Genomic DNA, 21,207 nt, shown 5'->3' on the forward strand with positions numbered 1-21,207 from the left:
TGAGTGGTAAATGTCCAGTGCAGAAGAATTAGAAAATTCAGAGAAGCAAAACAAACTAAAACGCCCTACACCAGCCCTGCAAAGAAAAGAACTAACATCTTGGTATTCATCCTTGAAGACCTTTTTGTAAGCACATATAGTAATACATATCTATACACGTGTTCTGGGCTTCCCAGGTGACACGGTGGTAAAGACTCTGCCTGCCGGTGCAGGAGACGCAAGAGACTCGGATTCAATCCCTGATCCAGGAAGACCCCCTGGAGAAGGAAATGGCAACCCACTCCAGTATTCTTGCCTGGGAAATCCCATGGACAGAGGAGCCTGGCGGACTACAGTCCATGGGGTCTCAAAGAGTCAAACAACTGAGCACACACATGCGCACACACACACACACACACGTATTTCAGTACTGACAACAATCCAACAAAGTAGATAAAATTATCCCCGTATTCCAGATGAAAGAGGAGGAAATGGAAAGTGCAAGACGTTTGCTGTTTTGTTCTAGGTCACACTACTGGTGAGTGCCAGGGTGCTAAGAAAGTTTCCTGCACTAAATCTGACTTAAATTTGAAGGAAGAGGGGAGCTCGGTGGTTGCAGATCTGGGGCTCTAAAGAGAGTCTTAGTCCCCACAGCTTATGAACATCCCCTGCTATCACTCTGCACTTTTTGCAGTATCTTGCCTAGTTCCGTTTAGAGTGCAAGAGAGGCCGATGATCCTCTGGATGCTTTTCAGTAGTGCCATCTGCTCACCTGATGTGGCATTTCAGTGAGTGCTGGGGTGAGGTCTCAGTTTTGGAAGTGATCTGTCCATGGATTGTGTGCCTGACACTCCCTTTCCCTCTTCCAATTCCCCTACCCCAGACAGCCCCAGAGAGGGGAGTTTTGTAGTATGTGTGCTATTTCCTATTCCAAACTCTAACCAGGCCTTGATTTGCTCTTGCAGCCCAGTGGAAATTTTTCTGTGAGTTTGGGTTAGAAGGAGAAAAAGAAATGCACATGCTGCTTGAGAAAGTTTTCCTTCTATTAAAGTCACAAGTCACATGCACAGTGAAGGCGTTGTCCTTGCAAATTCCTTTCATCCAACCGTAAACTCCTGGGGCAACATTTATACGAGTGAGACCTTGCTGAATTTTCTTTTTAATCAATGCTTGAAAAGTTACCATTTCTGTTTACTGCTTAAGTTTACTACTAAACTTAAGTACATATCCTTTTGTGTCACACATGCATGATTTTGCCCTGGCAGTTGGGACTCATTACATCAGGATTATTGGCTCCTGGTAATTTCCGAGAAAAAAACTTACCCTGCGGAAATCAGTGAATTTAATGTCCCCGTATTCTCAAATGAATTTTTTCAAGGAAGACAAATATCTGAACATAGAGAACACAATGACACAGAGGCTGTGATTTGCAAATTATGATTGGAAATATCCTTATTCAGTAAGGATATTTAGATCAATCAGTAAGATCAATCTGTTGTTGGCTTTATCACCTTGAAAATGAAATGTCACAGGCCTATGTTGAGCCTGTAAACTGAATTTGCTCCTCCTCATTCACCCAAATCTGTCCCTTTGGTTCTCAGCCCTTCCTCCATTGCCAGAGACAAACTTCCAGGGTTGTCTTAGATTTTGGAGAGGCCAAGTGTCTAAGGACCATTGTTGTCAAACTGAAAGGGACAATCTTATCCAAACTCTTTTCTCAAAAATTAAGAAATTGAGACCTAAAGGATAAAAGGGACAAACTAGAGTTAATTAGTGGCCAACTAGACTCAAATATGAATACCAGTTCAGGAGGGGGTCACCCTGGAGAAAAAGGCATGGATTTAGTTCAGAGCTTATACACCTGACTCCATAGGATCTATATATACAGTATCTCATTTAATCACATCTACAGTCTTACAAGGAAGATGTTAAAAAGTCTATTTTATAACAAGAAAAGTGTTGTTCTGAAAGGGTTAGCTATGTCCCCAAGGTCACCTAGTTAATAAAGTGAGAGCAACAGGATTTGAACTCTGGTCTGTCTGCCTCTAAGACACCATTCTCCTTAGCAGAGGGTGAAGTCTAGAGGCCTATGGGTTAGATCTAGCCTGTAGTGATTTGTCTAGCTGCTATAGTTGTATTTGTTTGTTTTTATTTTGCACACATATTTGTTTTAGTTTTTGAATGAATTGTCAACATTGAAAAATCTGAAGATTTCAAATAAAAATCTAGCGATCAAGTCCTCTTGACAATTTGGTGAGTCAAGGCATGTTAGGCCTGAATTCGCACCTGCCAGCAACTGATGAGGCTAAGTAGCAGCTGCCCCCAGTAGATGAGCCTGGCTCCCTATTTCACACCATTTCCTGCTGCATCAGATGAAACCCATATCACGCATTTAGATTACATGCCTGGCCCAGGTGGACACTTGGATTTCCACCCCTGCTTAATAGTGTATCTTATGTTATCAATCCAGCAGGGTGGTCTGCACACTTTGGTGGTTTTCCCAACACAGGTGAGTGTTGTGCTCACCATACTTGATCCCCATGAAAAGCAGAAAGTCATCCATTGAACTCAAAGTTGGTGGCAGAGAAGACAGTATAACTAAAGGGGCCTGAACTCGTTAATAATCCCATGTTCTCTCTTTTTGACCATGCCAGGATATGCCAAAATCCTAACATTTGTACACAGGAGTTCTGGGCCTGATTTTGCCTTAGGCATCAGGTAATCATCTCTGATTGCTGCATCTTTGTCCAGATGGACATAGAATTTTATGTGTGAAAAAGAGAACCTGGGAAGGGCTCAGGGCTCTGTGAAGGGCAGGATTGCCTTCTGCAAGCATGTTGCCTCTTTAATTGGAGTTCTTAAAACAGATTATTGAGTCGGCAGTTCTATCAGCAAGTGATATAGGTACTTTGACACGCAAGGGAGGGGGAAAAGTCCACCAATAAAATGCAACTTAGGGCTTAGTAGTCACTGTCCCCCAAAGAAACTGTGAGTTAAGGAGGGAGCTGCTCAAATACCTATACACCTGGCTAAACCAACACACCATTTTAAGTCATAGTTACAAGCGTTTAAGCCTAAAAGAAAATACGTAAACATGTAACATGTCTTTCTCCTCTGCAGGTTATTTTTGAAGTTGCCTTCAATGGTCCCAAAGGAGGATATGTGGCCCTGGATGATATTTCTTTCTCTCCTGTTCACTGCCAAAATCAGACAGGTAAGCATTCTCTTTTTCTTCTTCCTCCCATTTGGTATTTTCCTTTCTCAACAGATGCCTGTGGTCAGGACTTTCTTTAATTCCTTTTAATTTCCTCTTCTTTTCCTTTTTTATCTCATCCTTAAAAAATTATTTAGCCAAACAGTCATTTCTCTGTTATTTTACTCTTTTTTTCCTCTCACAGAATGAAACTGATTTTCCTGACACCAGAGGTCATTTTCCTGAGTTAAGGAGATTTTATCTTCTCTACGTACTAAGAAATTAAAATTAAATAACTCCCGCCCTCCACTCCATCTTTCTCTTTAAAGGAAATCTTGGGTCCATAGACATGTGTATACAGTAGGCAGAAAAAACTCTCAAAATCTACTGAGTAGAATTATAAGAACTCTTTCTAATTTTATTAATCCAATTTTTAAATGTCCTCCTGTTTAAAGATGTTAGTATTTGGTATACATCTGTTTGATGGTTTTGACTTGAGAGTATGTATTCAATTTCTCTTTCTAAGTGAATGTTCACATAATTTTATCATGACCAATTTTGTAATTTCCATAAACTTTGTGTTTGTAAAAAGAGAGGGAATTTTTACTTCCTGGGAAAATAGGTAAGCAAATCAAATCAAAGTGAATTAGAAAACAAATGTTTTAGAATTAGAAGGGTGACGCTATAATTGATAACCCAGATAAAGGCCTTCCTGCCAATGCAGGAGACATAAGAGACGTGGGTTCAATCCCTGAGTCAGGAAGATCCCCTGGAAGAGGGTATAGCAACTCACTCCAGTATTCTTGCCTGGAGAATCCCATGGACAGAGGACTGGTGGACTACAGTCCATAGAGTCGCAAAGAGTTGGACACAACTGAAGTGACTTAGTATGCACACATGCACAAATAAATGCAGCTGGCCTTACTTTTTACCCTGGTGGCTCAGATGGTAAAGTGTCTGCCTGCAATGCGGGAGACCCGGATTCGATTCCTGGGTTGGGAAGATCCCCTGGAGAAGGAAATGACAATCCACTCCAGCACTCTTGCCTGGAAAATCCCATGGATGGAAGAGCCTGATAGGCTACAGTCCATGGGGTCATAAAGAGTCGGACATGATTGAGCGACTTCACTTCACTTCATTTACCTTTTAATGAATTTGTTTCCTTGAGAGGCCCCAGGGAGACAGAGTGGTCATCCATCTTATTAAGGAGCCTTTGTTCTGGGTTTTGGAGTGTGGGAAGTAAATTTTTGAACTTGGTTTTCGTAGTGTAACTTTCACTTAAGATAGAGTTGGTCTCTAATTTAATATAATTTTGAATATATTCTTTTTTTAATGTACATATATGCATGTATTTATTTTTACAAAAATAAGGTCATACTGTACATACTATATATAACTTGCTTTTTTTCATATAACAGTACATAATGGACATGTATCTATGTAAACAAATATGGGACTACATCATAATATTATAATGGCTATAAAGCATTCTAGCATATGGCTTTATCATCATTTATTTAAACAGTTTCCTACTGTTGGACAATTAGGACATTCCAATTTTGCAACCTCAGATATGCAGGTGATAGCACTCTAATGGCAGAAATTGAAGAGGAACTAAAGAACCTCTTGATCTGAGTAAAAGAGGAGAGTGAAAAAGCTAGGTTGAAACTCAACATTAAAAAAGCTAAGATCATGGCAACCAGTCCCATCATTTCAGGGAAACAGAGGGGAAAAAGAGGAAGCAGAGACAGATTTTGTTTTCTTGGGCTCCAAAATCACTGCAGATGATGATTGCAGCCATGAAATTAAAAGATGCTTGATCCTCAGAAGAGACAAACCCAGACAGCATATTAAAAAGCAGAGAGATCTCTTTGCCAGCAAAGGTCTGTATAGTCAAAGCTATGGTTTGTTCCAGTACTCGTGTATCGATATGCAAGTTGGACCATAAAGAAGGCTGAGAGCCAAAGACTTGATGCTGTTGAATTGTGGTGCTGGAGGAGACTCTTGAGAGTCCCTTGGGCTGCAAGGAGATCAAAATAGTCAATCCTAAAGGAAATCAACCCTGAATATTCATTGGAAGGACTGATGCTTAAGCTGAAGCTCCAAAACTTGGGCCACTTGATGTGAAGAGTAGACTCATTGGAAAAGACCCTGATGCTGGGAAAGATTGGAGACAGGAGGAGAAAGGGATGACAGAGGATGATATGGTTGGATAAAATTACTGACTCAATGAACATGAATTTGAACAAACTCCAGGAGATAGTTGGGGACAGAGTAACCTGGCATGCTGCAATCCATGTGTTGCAAAGAGTCCACCATGACTTGGCTTAGCTACTGAACAACAATAACAAATGTTGCTATTCCAAGCAATAATAAAATAACCAATTATCTATATCATCACTCAATTAACTAAATTTTTTTTTCTCTTAGAAAAATTCTACATTGTGAAATATCTTGATTGAAGAGTATGTCCTTAAGAATATATGTGTGCGTGTGTGTATGTGTGTGTGTGTGTGTGTGTGTGTGTGTGTGTGTATCTATATCTATATCTATATCTCTTAGGGTACTATCAGCCTCCAGAAAAAGCCAAGGCAACTTACTTGCAACAGTCACATGTGAGAATGCCTGTTTCTACACACCTATACCAACCACGGGTCTTGGTAAATTTTACATCTTTGCAAATCTGATCACACTGGCTCAATCAAACAGCTGTCAGATGCCTCAAGTTGGGGTCAACCAAACTCTCTTCAGGACTTTTAATCTTGTCTGGAGTGACCCAGAGATGGAAGAAACCTTAGGGAGATAGTTGAGCAGTTCCTTCTACCAAGGCATTCTGGAATTGCCAGCCTCCTTCCTGCCAGCTTCCTTCTTGTTCAGACTTCTCGACCTCTTCTATTACATCCTCACAGCTTTCCATAAAATTTCCTTTTTCCTTCTTAAGCAAAAGGCCTTTTCTTCGGAAAAGATTAAAAAACCATGAAAAGAGTGTTTTGGTGCTGACTCATAAACGTTACTGGCAGTTGCTGCTGGCAGTTGTCTGGGAGCTCAGTTAGGTCTGTCTCCTGAACCACTTACACATGGTCTCTCCAGGAACGTGGTCTCAGGGTTGTCAGACTACTTCATTGGTGGCTGACTTCCGGCAAAACCATGTTCCAAGAGAACCAGGAGGAAGCTGTAGCACCTTTTATGACCCAGCCTCAAAAGTTGCATACCATCACTTCCTCTGGATTTTATGGGGCAAAACAGTCACAAATTCATATTATGTCCATAGTTACATCAGTCCATCTTAGGATTGTTAGATGTCATCAGATCAAGAAGAGGTGTCACATACAATTGCTGTTAGTGAAGATATTCACAGAGTTGAAGAAAGTCCTTTCCTTGAAGTAGAGAAACCTACCATGGGAAGCCTTCAATTGATGAGGAGGTTGAAAAGCTGAAAGCTTGTCCTGAAGATCCCAGACAAGCCCCCAAGATGATAGCTTATGGTAAACGATATCGGATTCTTGATCTCCAAAGAAGAAGATTTATCTTCAGGACCAGGGACCAGGCTTGATCACTCAAGAGCTTTTGTGAAGCAGAGTTTTATTAAAGGATAAAAAGGGACAGAGAAAGCTTCTGACATAGACATCAGGAGGGTGACGGAGAGTGCCCCCAGTTTCAAATATATTCTATAAGCAAAGGAGCTTAGAATATTTTCCACTCAAGCTAAACTGTTACCTCCAAATTACAGAGAAACTTACTAATTAGCTGAAATCAAACATTAGTTTTAACTAATTCTAATTAAAAAAAAACAAAACTAGTGAAACAGATAGAACAGACTTGATTTACATATTTATATGCTCTAATTAAAATGATGTAATCCTAACAGTAATCAAAAGTTGAGTCCCTAAATTTGGCAGAACACAGAAACCAAAGTGGTTTCACTTCTCTAAATATGATTGCTCCCTAATTCCATCAGTTAATGTTTCAGTGATGTTAATAATAGTTTTACAACCTCTTTAACATTATTTTTAGAAAGTTTCTCTTCTCAGTCACTGGACATTTACATTGAACTTTTAAAAATATTTCCAAGTTGTGCATGTAGAAGAAGAGGGGTTTATTTAGCATCTGTACTGGATAGCAGGTGGAGTGAAGCTGCAGCTGGAAGGTGATAGAATCTACTGAACCACCATACAAGTAACATTTAGAAACATTTTCCCATTAAAAAAGATACAGAATATATGTGAACTCTTTTCTACTGACTGATGAAAAGAAGATTCCAGCAAAATAAGGACCATTTGTTAAGAGAGATGGTGACCCTTTAGTCTGTGAAATCCAGCCCAGATAAAGACCCTTCCTCCATAGGGACTACCAGGGATTCACATTTTTATATAGTTAACCAAGGTTCCCTATTGGTCTTCAGAACTTCCTAGTATACCAGCTTTCCTTTAAATGGTTTAAGTGCATGATCAAAGTATTGTGCTTAAGAACCAGGACTGTGGACTCACATCCCTACTCTGCCATTTACAAGCTGCGTGACCTTCAGCTTGTTACCTAACATCTCTGAGAGCTGCTTTCACGTTTATGGGACAAGGATGGAAGAATCTGTTTCATAGAATTGTCAGGAAGATTGATGATTTAATAATGTCTGTGACAGCCTTGGAATAGTATGGCACACAGAAAATGCTTGGTCATGAGACCTAATATTATTTACTTAATTTTCAAAATACTCCCATTCATTCCCTAGAGAACGGAGTCAGACTGAAACTAAAGAGAACCAGCAAAGGGCACTGCCTTGATGAATGTGTAAGCTGGAGCCTGTTTTGTGCCCTTCATTAAGCACCTGTGGGCCAGATTCTGCATCTTAGAGGCTGAGCCCTCTAGTTTTCATACTTTCTTTTACATTTCACAAATAGTTTATGTCCTTCTGTTTCATAATAGGTACCAACATTCTTTTCTTTATCTTGGTTACCTCCAGACTTATTGTCTCTGCTTTTTCCAGCTGGATTTGACATTTTCTTCCCTCATCTCCCTAGTAGGTTGAAACAGGAATTACTTCAACATATGAAGCATCTTGTTCCCACCATCTGGTTGCTCTTAGATTAATCTAGTTTCCCAGACCTGAGACCTATCTCAGAGTCACAGGTATTAAGCACCAGCTGCTTGTCATCCCCCCAGATATTTCCCCAGGATGCTTACAGAGTATAGTGAGAACTTACCCCATCCCTCCCCGCTTGAGTTACAGCCCTTCCCTTTCCAGGCCTCTCCCATCTGAAAACTCCCCATCCACCACATTTGACCCAGAACCTAGACCACAGGAATAAGCTCTCCTTTTACTCTGCAAGTCCTTGAATACCTAACAGGTGATTTCACTCACTTCTCACTTCTAGAAATCCTGCCTTAATGCTCAGCTGCCAGAGACCTCCAGTCTCTGCCATATGCAGACCTAGCTTCCTCTCTGGCCTTAGATTCACCCCACACCCAGGCCAGGCTCTGGGAGGATACTGACACTCACGGATATACCTCCAAAAGGATGTCTTTGTGGACCTAAGTCCCAAAATTGACCATTCACCAACAACACACTACCTAGACCTCTTGTCTGGTTTGGAAATGTGGCTCCAGTTGTTGCCTAGGCTACAGCTGGGGGATTCACAGTCTTCCTTACCTCAGAGGCCTTCAAGCATCTCTACAGCCTGATCAGTGGCCCAGCCCTGCTCCGTCGTGATTCCTTAGTCTGGTGCTGGGTCCCACTCACTGTATTCCCCTGCCAGCTTTGAGCTGTCCCAGCCTGCTTTCGGGCTGGCCTGTGCTAAAATAAGAGCTACTGCACAAGTCTAACAGTCTAAAGAGCACCACACCCAAAGTCTCTCTAGCACTACAGGGGCTGATAAGCCTCTTAGATCTCAAGGACTGATACTGAGTTCATCTCTATGAACTCCATGAAGCAGAGGAAAAGATGAGAAATATTCCCAGCCAGTCTTCTCAAACAGAGAAGACTAGTTTATCTTCTCCCTCTATCAGATTAGTTTATCTTCAGAGCCTCCTGATTCTAAAAAGTTCAAACATTGGAAATCAAGTAATTAACTAAATGGTACATTGTGATGCTCAAAGAGAACTTTTTAATTTTTTTGATGGGACAGGGTGATCAACTGATGCTCAGGAGCTTCCAATTTCCTCTGATTCCTTCCTATTCTTCAAATATGTTATTAACACTCCTCAACTTCAATCACCACTTGACACATACTTCTGGAACACGCCTGAAGCAAAGGCTTTTTATTCACCTCATGTGTTTGGGGATCTCACTTTAGGTCATACATAATAAGCCCTCTGGCCCCCATCTTCAGGAATTAGATAGTGTCTCATGCTAGAATAAGCATTCTAGTTGAAAAAGATTTAGGTTTTGAGTTATGCTTTTGAGGTTTTCTTTTTATCAGACTATCTCAGGACCCCCGACAAATCCACTGCTAGAACTAAGTGTTTAGCAAAAGAATATAACTGTGTGTTCAGAAAAATCTTCTCTGTGTGACTCAGTTTGTCACTATGGAGACAACAGAGCCTTGCTTACTTACAAGTTTTACTATCACCTCTCACCTCCTCCCACACACCTAGGAAGTGGGTTATGGATCTCTTTTGGATGCCCAAGTAGATTATCCTTGGGATATATTCCTGATGAATAATGTCACTGACCTTCCACTCTCTTTATCCATGGCTTTTGGGAGTGCTGCCCTATTTTCTTATCTGAGTGGCTATCTGTAGGTCTGAATTTCCATCTGCTTTTTCATTACCAGGTGGCAGAGGGGTGACTAAGACTGAAGACCATTATGGGGTTTCCTATGGGCTCAAATCTCTGTGAGGGGATGTCAAAGGATCCTTGCTTGCATGTTATCATAATCAATTTCAAATGTATATCTTCATGACTTTATCTGCACAGCTTCAAGATTCAACTTGATGCTGACAGAGTCAGGCAGAGCAGTGGGTTACCACCAGTCTTACAGCACTGAAAATTCTCTTCCTTTCCTTCTATCTAGCTCTTCAGGGGCCTCTTCTTGTACAGTTGCTAAGGCATATTGTCTCAGATATAATCAGATTCCAGTCATGTAAGAACATTTTCTTCCTCTTCTTTCTTTGTATTGTGGTTAGTTACTTACTTTTCTTTTTAATTTAGCATTTTAAAAACTCTTTACTTTTGTATCATTTTAAACTCTGACACAATTTCAAAGATTATGATAAGGAACTCCCATATACTCTTCACCCAGATCTACAAAAGTAGATTTTGCCAAATCTATATTTGCTTTATCAACCATTTAAGAATAAGTTATAGATATTATGTCCTTTTACCATTAAATACTTCATTAGGTATTTTCTAAAACCAGAGACATTCTCCAACATGCTATGGAATAATTATAAAATTCAGGAAATTTAACACTGATACAATATTATCAATTAATCTATAGTCCATATGCTGATTTCACCAATTGCCCCAGTAAAGTCTTCTATAGCTGTTTGTTTTCCTAGACCAAGATGGAGTCTTGGATCCCTTGTAGCATTTGGTTGTCATGTGTCTTTCACCCACTTAGCTGGGCCAGCTCCTCAGACCACTGGAATGTTTTCTTGCTTTGAATATTGACAAATTGAGAGAATAGTGAGTCTTTGTCCCTAAACAGCTCTCTGTTTCATCAGATTCCCATACCTAGGACTCAAGTGTTTCTCTAGTGATAATTTTCCACTTATTCAAAACAGTGCTGTCTCTGGCCCTAAAAGGTTGTGTGTGCTTAGTCACTCAGTCATGTCCAACACTTTTGTGACTGAGTGGACTGTAGACTGTCAGGCTCCTCCGTCCATGAAATTTTCCTGGCAAGAATACTAGATTAGGTTGCCATTTCCTCCTTCAGGGGATCCTTCTGGACCAGGGATCAAACCCTTGCCTCCTGCATTTCCTGCATTGCAGGCGAATTCTTTACCACTGAGTCTAGAGATAATTTTCTGCTTATTCAAAACAGTGATGTCTCTGGCTCTAAAAGGTTAAGCCAGTATATGTCAGCATGCAGAATAAGATTATACTTGGCTACAGTGAGTGTGTCCCAGACTGCAGCAGTCTCATCCCCTCTGGACTCAGTGGGCAATATGAGCAGTGAGGTTTACAGTTACTTGTTGCCAGGACCACGTTATTTTTAAAAGAGCAGGAACCTTTTATGTTCCATTTCCTCCAGGCAATCTGGGATGAGGTGATGTTTACAGACCAGAGTAAATGACACCAGAATTCATCAAAAGCCAAAAAAAAAGCAGAACCAGTGACAGAATTGGTGTTTGAACAGTGTGATTTATACTGAGTAATGATTCTCTTCCAGCAAATCAGCTCCTGCTACTAACGTCAATTATAAATAGACAGTGGCTGTGCTTCTGACATAGAGATTGATCAACAAAGGAAAATTATTTCTGGAAAATATTATTTCTATCTATCTGTCAGAAAGAAATTAAGAATTCTATAAAATCCTTACTTTTTCTTTTTAATTTTGTATGAGTGAAATTTGAATTGTGAAGAAGTATGTGAATAAATGCTCTCAGTCTTTACATCAGGAAAGGAAATATCTTTTGAAGTCTGGTACTTTGGGTTTTTTGTAGAGAATGTGAGCAGAGCTCCTTCTTTCTACCCCTTAAGGGAGGAAAAGAACAATTTTCCTGTCATGCTGAAACGTGGGTTTGATGCTAACCTGTCAGCATGCCATTAGGGTAAAAATATTTTTGTTGTGTGTTGCTTCTCCAAGCTCCCCTAGTACAAATGTGCACATATTTGTCAATCCGTTGTCATCCTTTGAGATCCTTGGGTTTGGCCTACTTTAACTTTGATTCTCCTTTGCTCAGAGCGTCCTTTTAGTGCCCTAGAAGCAAGCTGCAATTTTGAGGAAGACCTTTGCAACTTTTTCCAAGACAAAGAAGGTTCAGGCTGGACCCGAGTGAAAGTAAAACCAAACCTGTATCGGGCAGGAGACCACACTTCAGGCCTAGGTAAAGCAGAGTCTGTTGTGTGGGATGTCGTGGTGCAGGTGGGGGTGGGGGTTAGTATTCATGCTCCATTTTCCACTTGTTCTCACCAAGACACCAGCTTGAAAGAGGCGGGTGGGTGGGGGAACAGCTGTGAAGAAACAAAGGCAATAGGTAATCTTGGGTTTGACTGTTTTTCAAAACTGGAATTCAAGTTGCTGTGCTAGCAGATGTATTTACCAGTTAATTAAGTAGTCAAACCTTTGGAAATTGCTCTTCACTTTAGATAGAGAAGTACCTTTAGAAACCTATTAGATTCCAATTGCATGAGATATCCAGAAAAGGCAAATCCATAGAAACAGAGAGCAGATTGGTGGTTGCCAGGGGCTAGGGAGAGCGGGTGGGGAGTGACTATTCAATGGAATATAGAATATAGAATTTCCTTTTGAGGTAATGAAAATATTCTGAAAGTTGGTAATAGTGGCTGCACAGTCATTGTGAAAGTTCTAAATGCCACTGAATTGTACTCCTTAAAATGGTTAAAATGCTAAATTTTGCGTTATATGTATTTTATTGCAGTAAATAATATATAGTGGGACATAAAAGCTATCACAGCTGTTCGGAAATGTTGGGTGGGCACTTGATGGATGGGCCTATAGGAAGCTCTTAGGAATCAGTGCGAGCTCCCCCAGTGTAAGGATTATCTATCACCATAAAGACAGCCCTTGTGAAGTCCACTCCAGTAGAGGCTTGTTCTCAAAGGGTTACTGTCTAATTAATGTTTATATATTGGGTATGGGGGTGACTTACCAGAAAGCTGATGAAGCTGGTTTCAGGGCCCCTCACTTCCACCAGGCCCTTGCAATTTTATACTTGTAATTTTATATTCTTTGCTTAGAGGTTACAAAACTTAAAGAATTACAGAATAAAAACCTATTCTGACCTTGGCCAGCCTAACCCCTGGGGGGATATGATAGTGAACAAATCAGGTATGTATCCCACCCTCCCTGGCTGACCATTATTTCAGTGGGCAAAGAAACACGACAAACATATACACAGATAGACTCATGATTACAAATTGTGGTGTGTGCTGTGAAGGAAATAAAGAGTGAGCTGAGAGAGAATAAAGAACCTCCTTTTGGTTGAAGATTCAGAGAAGCGGGTTTTAGCTGGAAGAATGGGAGCAGCCCAGGCAGAAGGAACAGCATCTCTGAGGACCAGGAGTTTGGAAGGAGCCAGACACTGCCAGAAATTAGGTTAGTGTGGCTGCACCACTGAGAGGAAAGTAAAGTGAAGTGAAGTTAGAAAGGGAGGTAGACCATAGATGTGGCAGGCCAGAGTAAGCAACTGGGATTTTACTATAAAGGAAATGAGAAGCTATTGATAGGTTTTAAGTAGATCAGTGAAGGATTAAATTTAGACTTAAAAAGATTGCTCTGGCTGGTGTATGGCTACCTGTGTTAGTCTGCTCAGGCTTCCATAACAAAATATCACAGACTAGGTGACTTAAACAACAGTTTATTTTCTCACAGTTATGGAGGCTGGGGAGTCCGCAATCAAGGCACCACTGGGGGTTGGTTTCTGGTGAGATATCCCTTCCTGACTTGAACAAGGCACCTTCTCACTGTGTCCTCATATGGCCTTTCCTCTGTGTGTGCACAGGGGGAGATGGGGGTGGGGGCAGAGGGGTTGGGAAAGGAGAGAGAGAGAGAGATGTTGTTTCTTCCTCTTCTTACAAGGACACCAGTTCCATGGGTGTTAAAGCCTCGACTTTGTAACCTCATTTAACCTTAAATTGCCTCCTTAAATGCCCCATCACCAAATATGGTCACATTGGGGGTTAAAACTTCAGCATATGAATTGGGGTTGGGGAGGGGACATAATTCAGTCCATAACAACACTCATAAATTTAACAAAGAAGCTTTTGCCAGATTAAATAAAACTAAACTGTATACCAAAGACTGCTCCCAAGAGAATTGATGGAGAAGGCTCAGAAAAAGGAAAGGAGAAAAAAAAAAAAGGTATTAGGCCTTTTCTTTCTGACCCATCTTTGTAAGACATAGGGACCTGTTTTAAGTTTACCATGGGGGTGGTAGAGCAGGTGGTACGGGAGGTTCTTGATCCTATTTTTTCATGTTATTTAAAAGAAGTATGGGAAAATCAGATATTCAGCACCTGAGAGGGTCTATCTGATTAAAAACCTGCTTTTTAGGATCCAGTTTAACATATGACCAAGAGAGTAAGCTCTGCCTGAATACATAAACCACCCCTACGCTTCACCCCTCAAGGACTGCCAGACCCTGCAACCTCTCCCACTCCACTGGTCATTGTGTTGCAGGAACGGGGACCCCTTCCAGGGCCCAAAACTGGGCTCTTGTCTAACACTAGGAAAAGAATTGTCTGAGGAGACACATCTGCTGACAAAGCAAGAGATTTTATTGGGAAGGGCACCTGGGTGGAGAACAGTAGGGTAAGGGAACCCAGGGGAACAGCTCTGCCACGTGGCTCGCAGTCTCCGTTTTTTATGGTGATGGGATTAGTTTCTGGGTGGTCTTTGGCCAATCATTTTAATTCAAAGTCTTCCCTGGTGGCGCACGCATCACTCAGCCAAGATGGATGTTAGCCAGAGGGATTCTGGGAAGTGGACGGACACGCAGTGTCTCCTCTCGACCTTTCCTGAACTCTTCCAGTTGGTGGTGGCTTATTAGTTCCGTATGAGTATGAAGTCTCTCAGGAGGGAGTAGTTAGGGAAAGCATGCTGATTAAAACCGCCCACCCTGGCCAGGCACCATAGTAACCATTTGCATGAGTTGTTTTATGACAGGAGATCCTGATAAGAATATGGAACTAATAAGCCACCACCAACCGGAAAGTTCGGGAAAGGTAGAGAGGAAACACCGCATGTCCGTCCACTTCCCAGAATCCCTCTCGCTAGCATCCATCTTGGCTGAGCAATGTGTGTGCCACCAGGAAAGACTCTGAATTAAAATGATTGGCCAAAGACCACCCGGAAACTAATCACATCACCATAAAAACGGAGACTGAGAGCCACGCGGCAGAGCTGTTCTTCTGGGTTCTCTTACCCTACTGCTCTCCACCCGGGTACCCTTTCCCAATAAAATCTCTTGCTTTGTCAGCATGTGTCTCCTCGGACAATTCATTTCTGAGTGTTAGACAAGAGCCCAGTTTTGGGCCCTGGAAGGGGTCCCCCTTCCTACAATAATTGCAGAGATAATAGGAAAACCTGCTCTGGGCCTTGTGTTCTCTGTGACCCAGTACTACTCAGTCTAGTTGTCAGCTCTTTGTCTAAAAAATAGAGAACCACGAGATGATTTCATCCTTTTTGTTTCATGAAAAGTTACGGAATTCCCTGGCAGTCTGGTGGTTAGGGACGCTACATTTTTTTTTAACTGCTGAGGGCTAGGGTTCAATCCCTGATCAGGGAACTAAGATCCTGTAAGCCACATGGCATGGCCAAAAAAAAAAAAAAAAAGTGTACATCCTGATTGATGGCTAAAACCTGAGCATATGCAGTTGGAAATCTATGCTGGTTTATGAAGTTACCTTAAAATTGGAGGTTTATTAGCAAAAGTGTCACCCAGATATTTTCTATCACCTAAGCCACAGACATTGTTAAATGCTATTACTTAAAGCCTATAGAATAGTCTTTCTTGGCAAATTCCACTACTTTAACCAAATTTTTCCACTTGATGATCTGGGATGAATTATTTCGGTTTTTCATTGCTGATGCACTGAAAGCTTTGTCCTATTCACAGGGTATTTCTTGCTGGCCGACACAAAGTTTACATCACAGCCTGGCTACATTGGAAGGCTCTACGGTCCCTCACTGCCAGGAAACCAGCAGTATTGTTTGCGTTTTTATTATGCCATCTCTGGATTTTTAAAAATGAGTGACACCCTAGCAGTTTATATCTTTGAAGAGAACCATGTGGTTCAAGACAAGATCTGGTCTGTGCTGGAGTCCCCAAGGGGCGTTTGGATGCAAGCTGAAATCACCTTTAGGAAGCCTATGCCTACCAAGGTACAGTAGAATCTTTCTGCAATTTCCAGTCACTGGACTGGGTTAGTGAATTTCTGTTTAATTATTTTCAACTGATGGTGCATTGTTTTTCTTCTGTTCAAGCTAAAAGTCCCACCCTCACATCCTGTTCCCAGGCATGTGTGAGTTATATCCTTCACTTTTCAGTTTTCTGTCTCTCAGAATCATGGGCACATAGGGAGTTTGCTTGTTGTTTACTTCTTAGATTCCCTGAGAATAGTCCAAAGAGAGAATATGTGAATAAAGTTCTACATTGAGGCTTTAAGGTCAACACCGTAAACCTCTAGCTGAACACAGGATGGGGAAGCTCGGTAAAATAGGAGAGCCAACTCAGACAGAAAGAATTTACATAAGGGAACCATCAGAAGCTTATTGATAGAAGTAAGAAAACAAAGAGATCTTTATTGAAAAGGAAATGGAAAAGAAAATTGTGATCTCTTGAATTTTACAGCTCATAAACTTAAGGAAGCTTAACAGATACGATAAATTCTGTCAACTATTAATACAACCCAGATTACAACTGGAATGGGAAAACCTGTTTTGTTTCACCTGCCAGTTGGTGATAAGATCTCTCTCATGCACCCTCTGTGCAAGAAAGAAGGTCCCTTCCTTCAAGCAGATGGCCTCACACAACGGAAGCTCAATAGATATATCACTGAAGAATGGCTGTTCAGTTGATCATGTTCATAACTAGGCTCCTGAAGAAAAGATATACACAGCAGAGCAGTAGAACTTTCTTCATACATATTGATGGTCCAAATTTCTCTTAGTTATAACCATTTGGACAGAAACATAGCTTTGTCCATAACTTCCTAGCAAAGAAATTTTGTACACCTTTCCCATCATGATGTTGCTTGGTTACTCTTCATCCATTAGAATACACACCAGGGCATGATTAAATCTTTACAATGAGTAATCAAAGATCTTTGAAACTATTTACAAAAAAAATTTTTCCCCATTGCTAGGCAAGAAAAAATGATGATTATAATGACATAACAGCCTCCTTAACTTACTGATTTCTAAAAGAGTCAAACCGATTTATGATACCTATAGTAGAATATAAGCACTGAAGTTTTATCACATTCTCATAGGCACTGCTTTTATTGTTTTCATGCTAACTAAATAGGTAGTCCCCATTACCAATTATTTAACTCTCTCAAATAGTAATGGTAACACTCACACACCAAACATGTGCCTGATCCATACAATCAGGGATGCACGTAATAAAATTTTTACTGTACTCCACACCCTCTGTTGCTAATGTTTTAAAAGAGGGAAAGTATAACAAGTATTTCATTCACTTATTTGACTTTCATTTGTTTATTCATTTATTCAACCGTACTTTATTAGGTATAAGTTCAGTGTAAGGGATAGAAAGATCAATGAGGCTCAGATTCTACTTTTGAGAATGAGATCACAGATGATAGAATGTTAAGATACAAACATGTAAACAACTAACAACAGTGCAATCTCACTGCCTCACAGAAAGGTTATGTAGAAAAATAGAGGAGTAGTTCTACCAACTGGACACATAAAAATAAAGATGAATAGAGGACCAGCTGAGCTGGTGTTTGGAGGGTAAGTCTTCAGGCCATGCCGGATTCTAACTCCTTTCATGCACTACCCACCTGACTCCTCTCTTCTCCCTCCCCCCAGCCCCTCGTCCCTTACTCACAAAACATAGGTTGTTAGTAATTTATCTGCTCCTAAGTGTCAGTCCCTGCTCTTATTTGACTCCCATGGAATGGAAGGAAGCCACCCAGCAGCTAAGGATGCCCCAGAGAATTTGCCCTTTTCTTCTTTGACTGACTTCCAACCCTCCCAGCAACCACACAAACCCTACCCACCTACTTCAGGAAAATTTGATCTAGACCCAGTGGGGGAAGGGAAGTTCTTATAGCCTCAGAAGGAGCTAGTATGAATTCAGTCCCAGAGCTGATGAGGAGAAGGTACAGGTCAACACAAGCAAACTCTGGACACATGTCTGAAAGTGGTGAATAGTTTTTGGAAGGTCCTTGCTAAACAGAACCAGTTTCTCAGAGAGTGAGAGAACCATTTGACATGCATACAGACAGCAGTGAGTAAGGTAAGAAACTAATGCATAACATATACAGGTAGAAACAAACATACATGTGGTATTTCAGAGAAGAAATAAAATGAAAAGTCAAAGTTTCCCTTACCACTCCTGTACTCAAACTCCAATTCAACTTTTTTTTCTAAAGGTTTTTTCCCTGATTTTCTGATGTTTTTCTCCATAATTCCAGATATTCTATTTCTGCCTCATTTCTTAATTCATTAACCTTAGCAGTATTTGCTGACTCCCTTCTATAAAAGATAAGAAATTTAGCTTATTTATACTATTTCCTTTTGTTTTCTCCATCCTCCTTACAATTTTTTGGTTGTATTTTTATTTTTAACTTTCTCTTGGATCCCTTTGCGATTCTGATACACCTAATCATCTGTTTTTGTTCCCATCGACTTCAGGTTGTGTCCTATTACATTTTCACCCCTCTGTTTCCCCTCCCCTCACTTACCCTCTCCACCTCTCAGTTTTCTCAGCAATACATTTGCTTGTACCTAGAAATGGCTTAAAACATTTCTATTCCTCCAGTGAAGACTTTGAGCTTTGCCTATAGCAGGACTTCCCCATATGGGTCCCCTTGGCAATTTGGAAGGGACAGTGCTCCCTCTGTAGGCAGCCATACCTCCCATGATTGGGATTTTGACATCTGCAATGACACCAACAACCCAAGTTATTTCCACATGTTTCCATGTGGCCCCAGAGGTGCCAGGCCATCCTTGGATGAGAACTGTGGCTTTAGAAGTTGATTCTGAAAATTGAAATTAAGAGCTAGCCCCACCTACAATCCACCTTTGCCTCCTTGGATCTGTGCTCTGCTGAGCAGCATAGTGGTGATGAGGGAGCCTCCCCTTCAATGACCCTCTGGCTTCCTGTTGCTCTTCTGGGAAAAGGCTTGCATGCTCTGACATCAGCCCCTCCCCAGCCTCGCCTCTTACTCCCACCATTCTAATAACATTGCAATCAGTTCCTGGAACACACTGCTCTCTTCCACCTTGGGCCATTGCACACCCAGTTTCCTCTGCCTACACTTTTGTTAATTCAGTCACTGGCTTGAACTTCCCTTCTGCAGAGACTCCTTTTCTGGCTCATTCCTCAAAATAGATTAGTGTTCCCTGGGCCTCCTAGGCCTCTTCTCCATCATTCTGGAGACAGGATAGCACAGCAATTAAAAGAAATGACTGAGGAGTCTGTTTTCAAATCTCCATTCTACCACTTAAATGACTTTACAATCTTAGTTTTTTCCCTTAATTGAGATATGATTGACATGCATTTGAGGGGCACAGTGTAATGGTTTGGTATATGTATATATTGTGAAATGATCACCCCAGTGCATCTAGTTAACATCCATCACCTCACATAGTTAATGAGTATTTTTTCTTGTATAAGAACTTCTAAGATTTACTCACTTAGCAACATTCAAATATACAATAGTTTGCTAAATATACTCACCATGCTGCTCTTTATAAATTTAAAAGTGAAGAAACTGAAGTTTCCAAAAGTTAATATAGTCCTATTCTTGCTGTTACCTTGTCGCTGTACCCCAGACAAAATCCTTTACAGTTGTGCCTCTAAAATACATCTCAGATATGTTTACTTCTGTGTCCCCAACCACCACCCTAGTCTAAGCCACCATCATTTCTTACCTAAATTGCTCCGTATCTTTCTATCTGGTTTTTCTGCTTCCACCTTGCTCTCTACACTCTCATGCAGCCACCAGAATCATCATCTTGAAATGGAAATAGGATCATGCCACTCTCCTGCCAGAAACTGTCCTATGGTCTTTAGAATAAAGCCCCATTCCCTCCTGTGGCTCATAAGGCCCTGTACCATCTGGCCCCTGCGTCCTTCACGAACTTCACCTTCCTTTGCTCTGCCCATGATCACATGGTCACACAGTCCCCATGGTCCTGCTGGCCTTCTCTCGGTCTCCTGAGTTCCAAGGCCTTTCCTTCATTGACGACATCATGCTTGCAGTCCCCTCGCCCACCTATCCTATGTCAAGATGGTTCTTGTTCTGCTGTCCTGGTCAGGTGTCTCCTTTTAGAAAGGAACTGCCTGACCACCTGGTCTTTTTCCATCCCCAGATTATTCTACAAGATATCACCTAGTTTATTTTGTGCATAGCATTTACCCTGATCTGAAATGTTCTCATTTGTTTGTCTACTTATTCATTGTCCATCTCTTTTCCCATAAAAATATGACACTGAAAAATGAGTAAGTAAAATAATGAGAGTGGACTTTCTAAGGCTGATAAGTGACAGAGCTGGGGTTTGATCCATGGTCTATAGACTGTCAGAAGCCTGCCCTTTGCCACCGGTATGGCAATCCTGGGTGCTCAGGATTTCCATCCAGTCTTGGGGAAGGCCTGTTCTTCTGCAGCTGGAGAAGGTGAGGCTCCCAAATGTGCCTTGGGGCATGGGCACCATCTTTTATTTTATTTGATTCTCACAGCATTCCTGTAAAGGAAGTGAAGTATCTCCTTAAAGTGCCCTTGGCCTTCTAGAAGTCAAAGTTATACCAACTCCGGGTCACATCCTACTAGAAATGGATGCCTAAGCTCAGAGTTCACTGCACATATGTCACTGTTGTGAGGAAAACCCTTCCCTGCCTCTGCTTCAAGTCCTCACTGTCCCATACCTGAAGCCAATCAAGTGCCAGTGGTCAGGGACCAACTCACCGAGAGTGAGTAGCTGCCTTTTCATACCTGTTCCCTGGCTGAAAGCCTTTTATGTGACTTTTGAATACACCTAGCCCAATTTTCACTGGTAGAGATGTTTGGTACATATGTTTGAGTATCTGTGCTGCATAGTCAAAATAATAACGACAATAATCTCTTACTTTCACATTGCTCCTAGCGTAACCTGCTTTCATGAACATTATTTTTACCTCTCAGTGAGCTGGCTTGTGAGACTAGAAATGAGCTGAGTGAGG

At 41.2% G+C, this 21,207-nt stretch overlaps 1 protein-coding gene across 2 annotated transcripts in view; it reads left to right on the forward strand.

Annotated features, from left to right (window-relative positions):
- The window catches only part of MAMDC2 (MAM domain containing 2), a 159,404-nt gene that overhangs the window by 92,680 nt on the left and 45,517 nt on the right, over window positions 1-21,207 (forward strand). For both annotated transcript variants that reach the window (XM_006080614.4, XM_006080613.4), the window contains exons 7-9: window positions 3,100-3,193; window positions 12,014-12,157; window positions 15,910-16,175. In XM_006080614.4, the coding sequence (XP_006080676.3) occupies window positions 3,100-3,193; window positions 12,014-12,157; window positions 15,910-16,175 (504 nt within the window). The remainder of the gene's footprint in view (window positions 1-3,099; window positions 3,194-12,013; window positions 12,158-15,909; window positions 16,176-21,207) is intronic.

Source organism: Bubalus bubalis, chromosome 3 (assembly GCF_019923935.1).
Source record: "Bubalus bubalis isolate 160015118507 breed Murrah chromosome 3, NDDB_SH_1, whole genome shotgun sequence".
Lineage (NCBI taxonomy): Eukaryota > Metazoa > Chordata > Mammalia > Artiodactyla > Bovidae > Bubalus > Bubalus bubalis.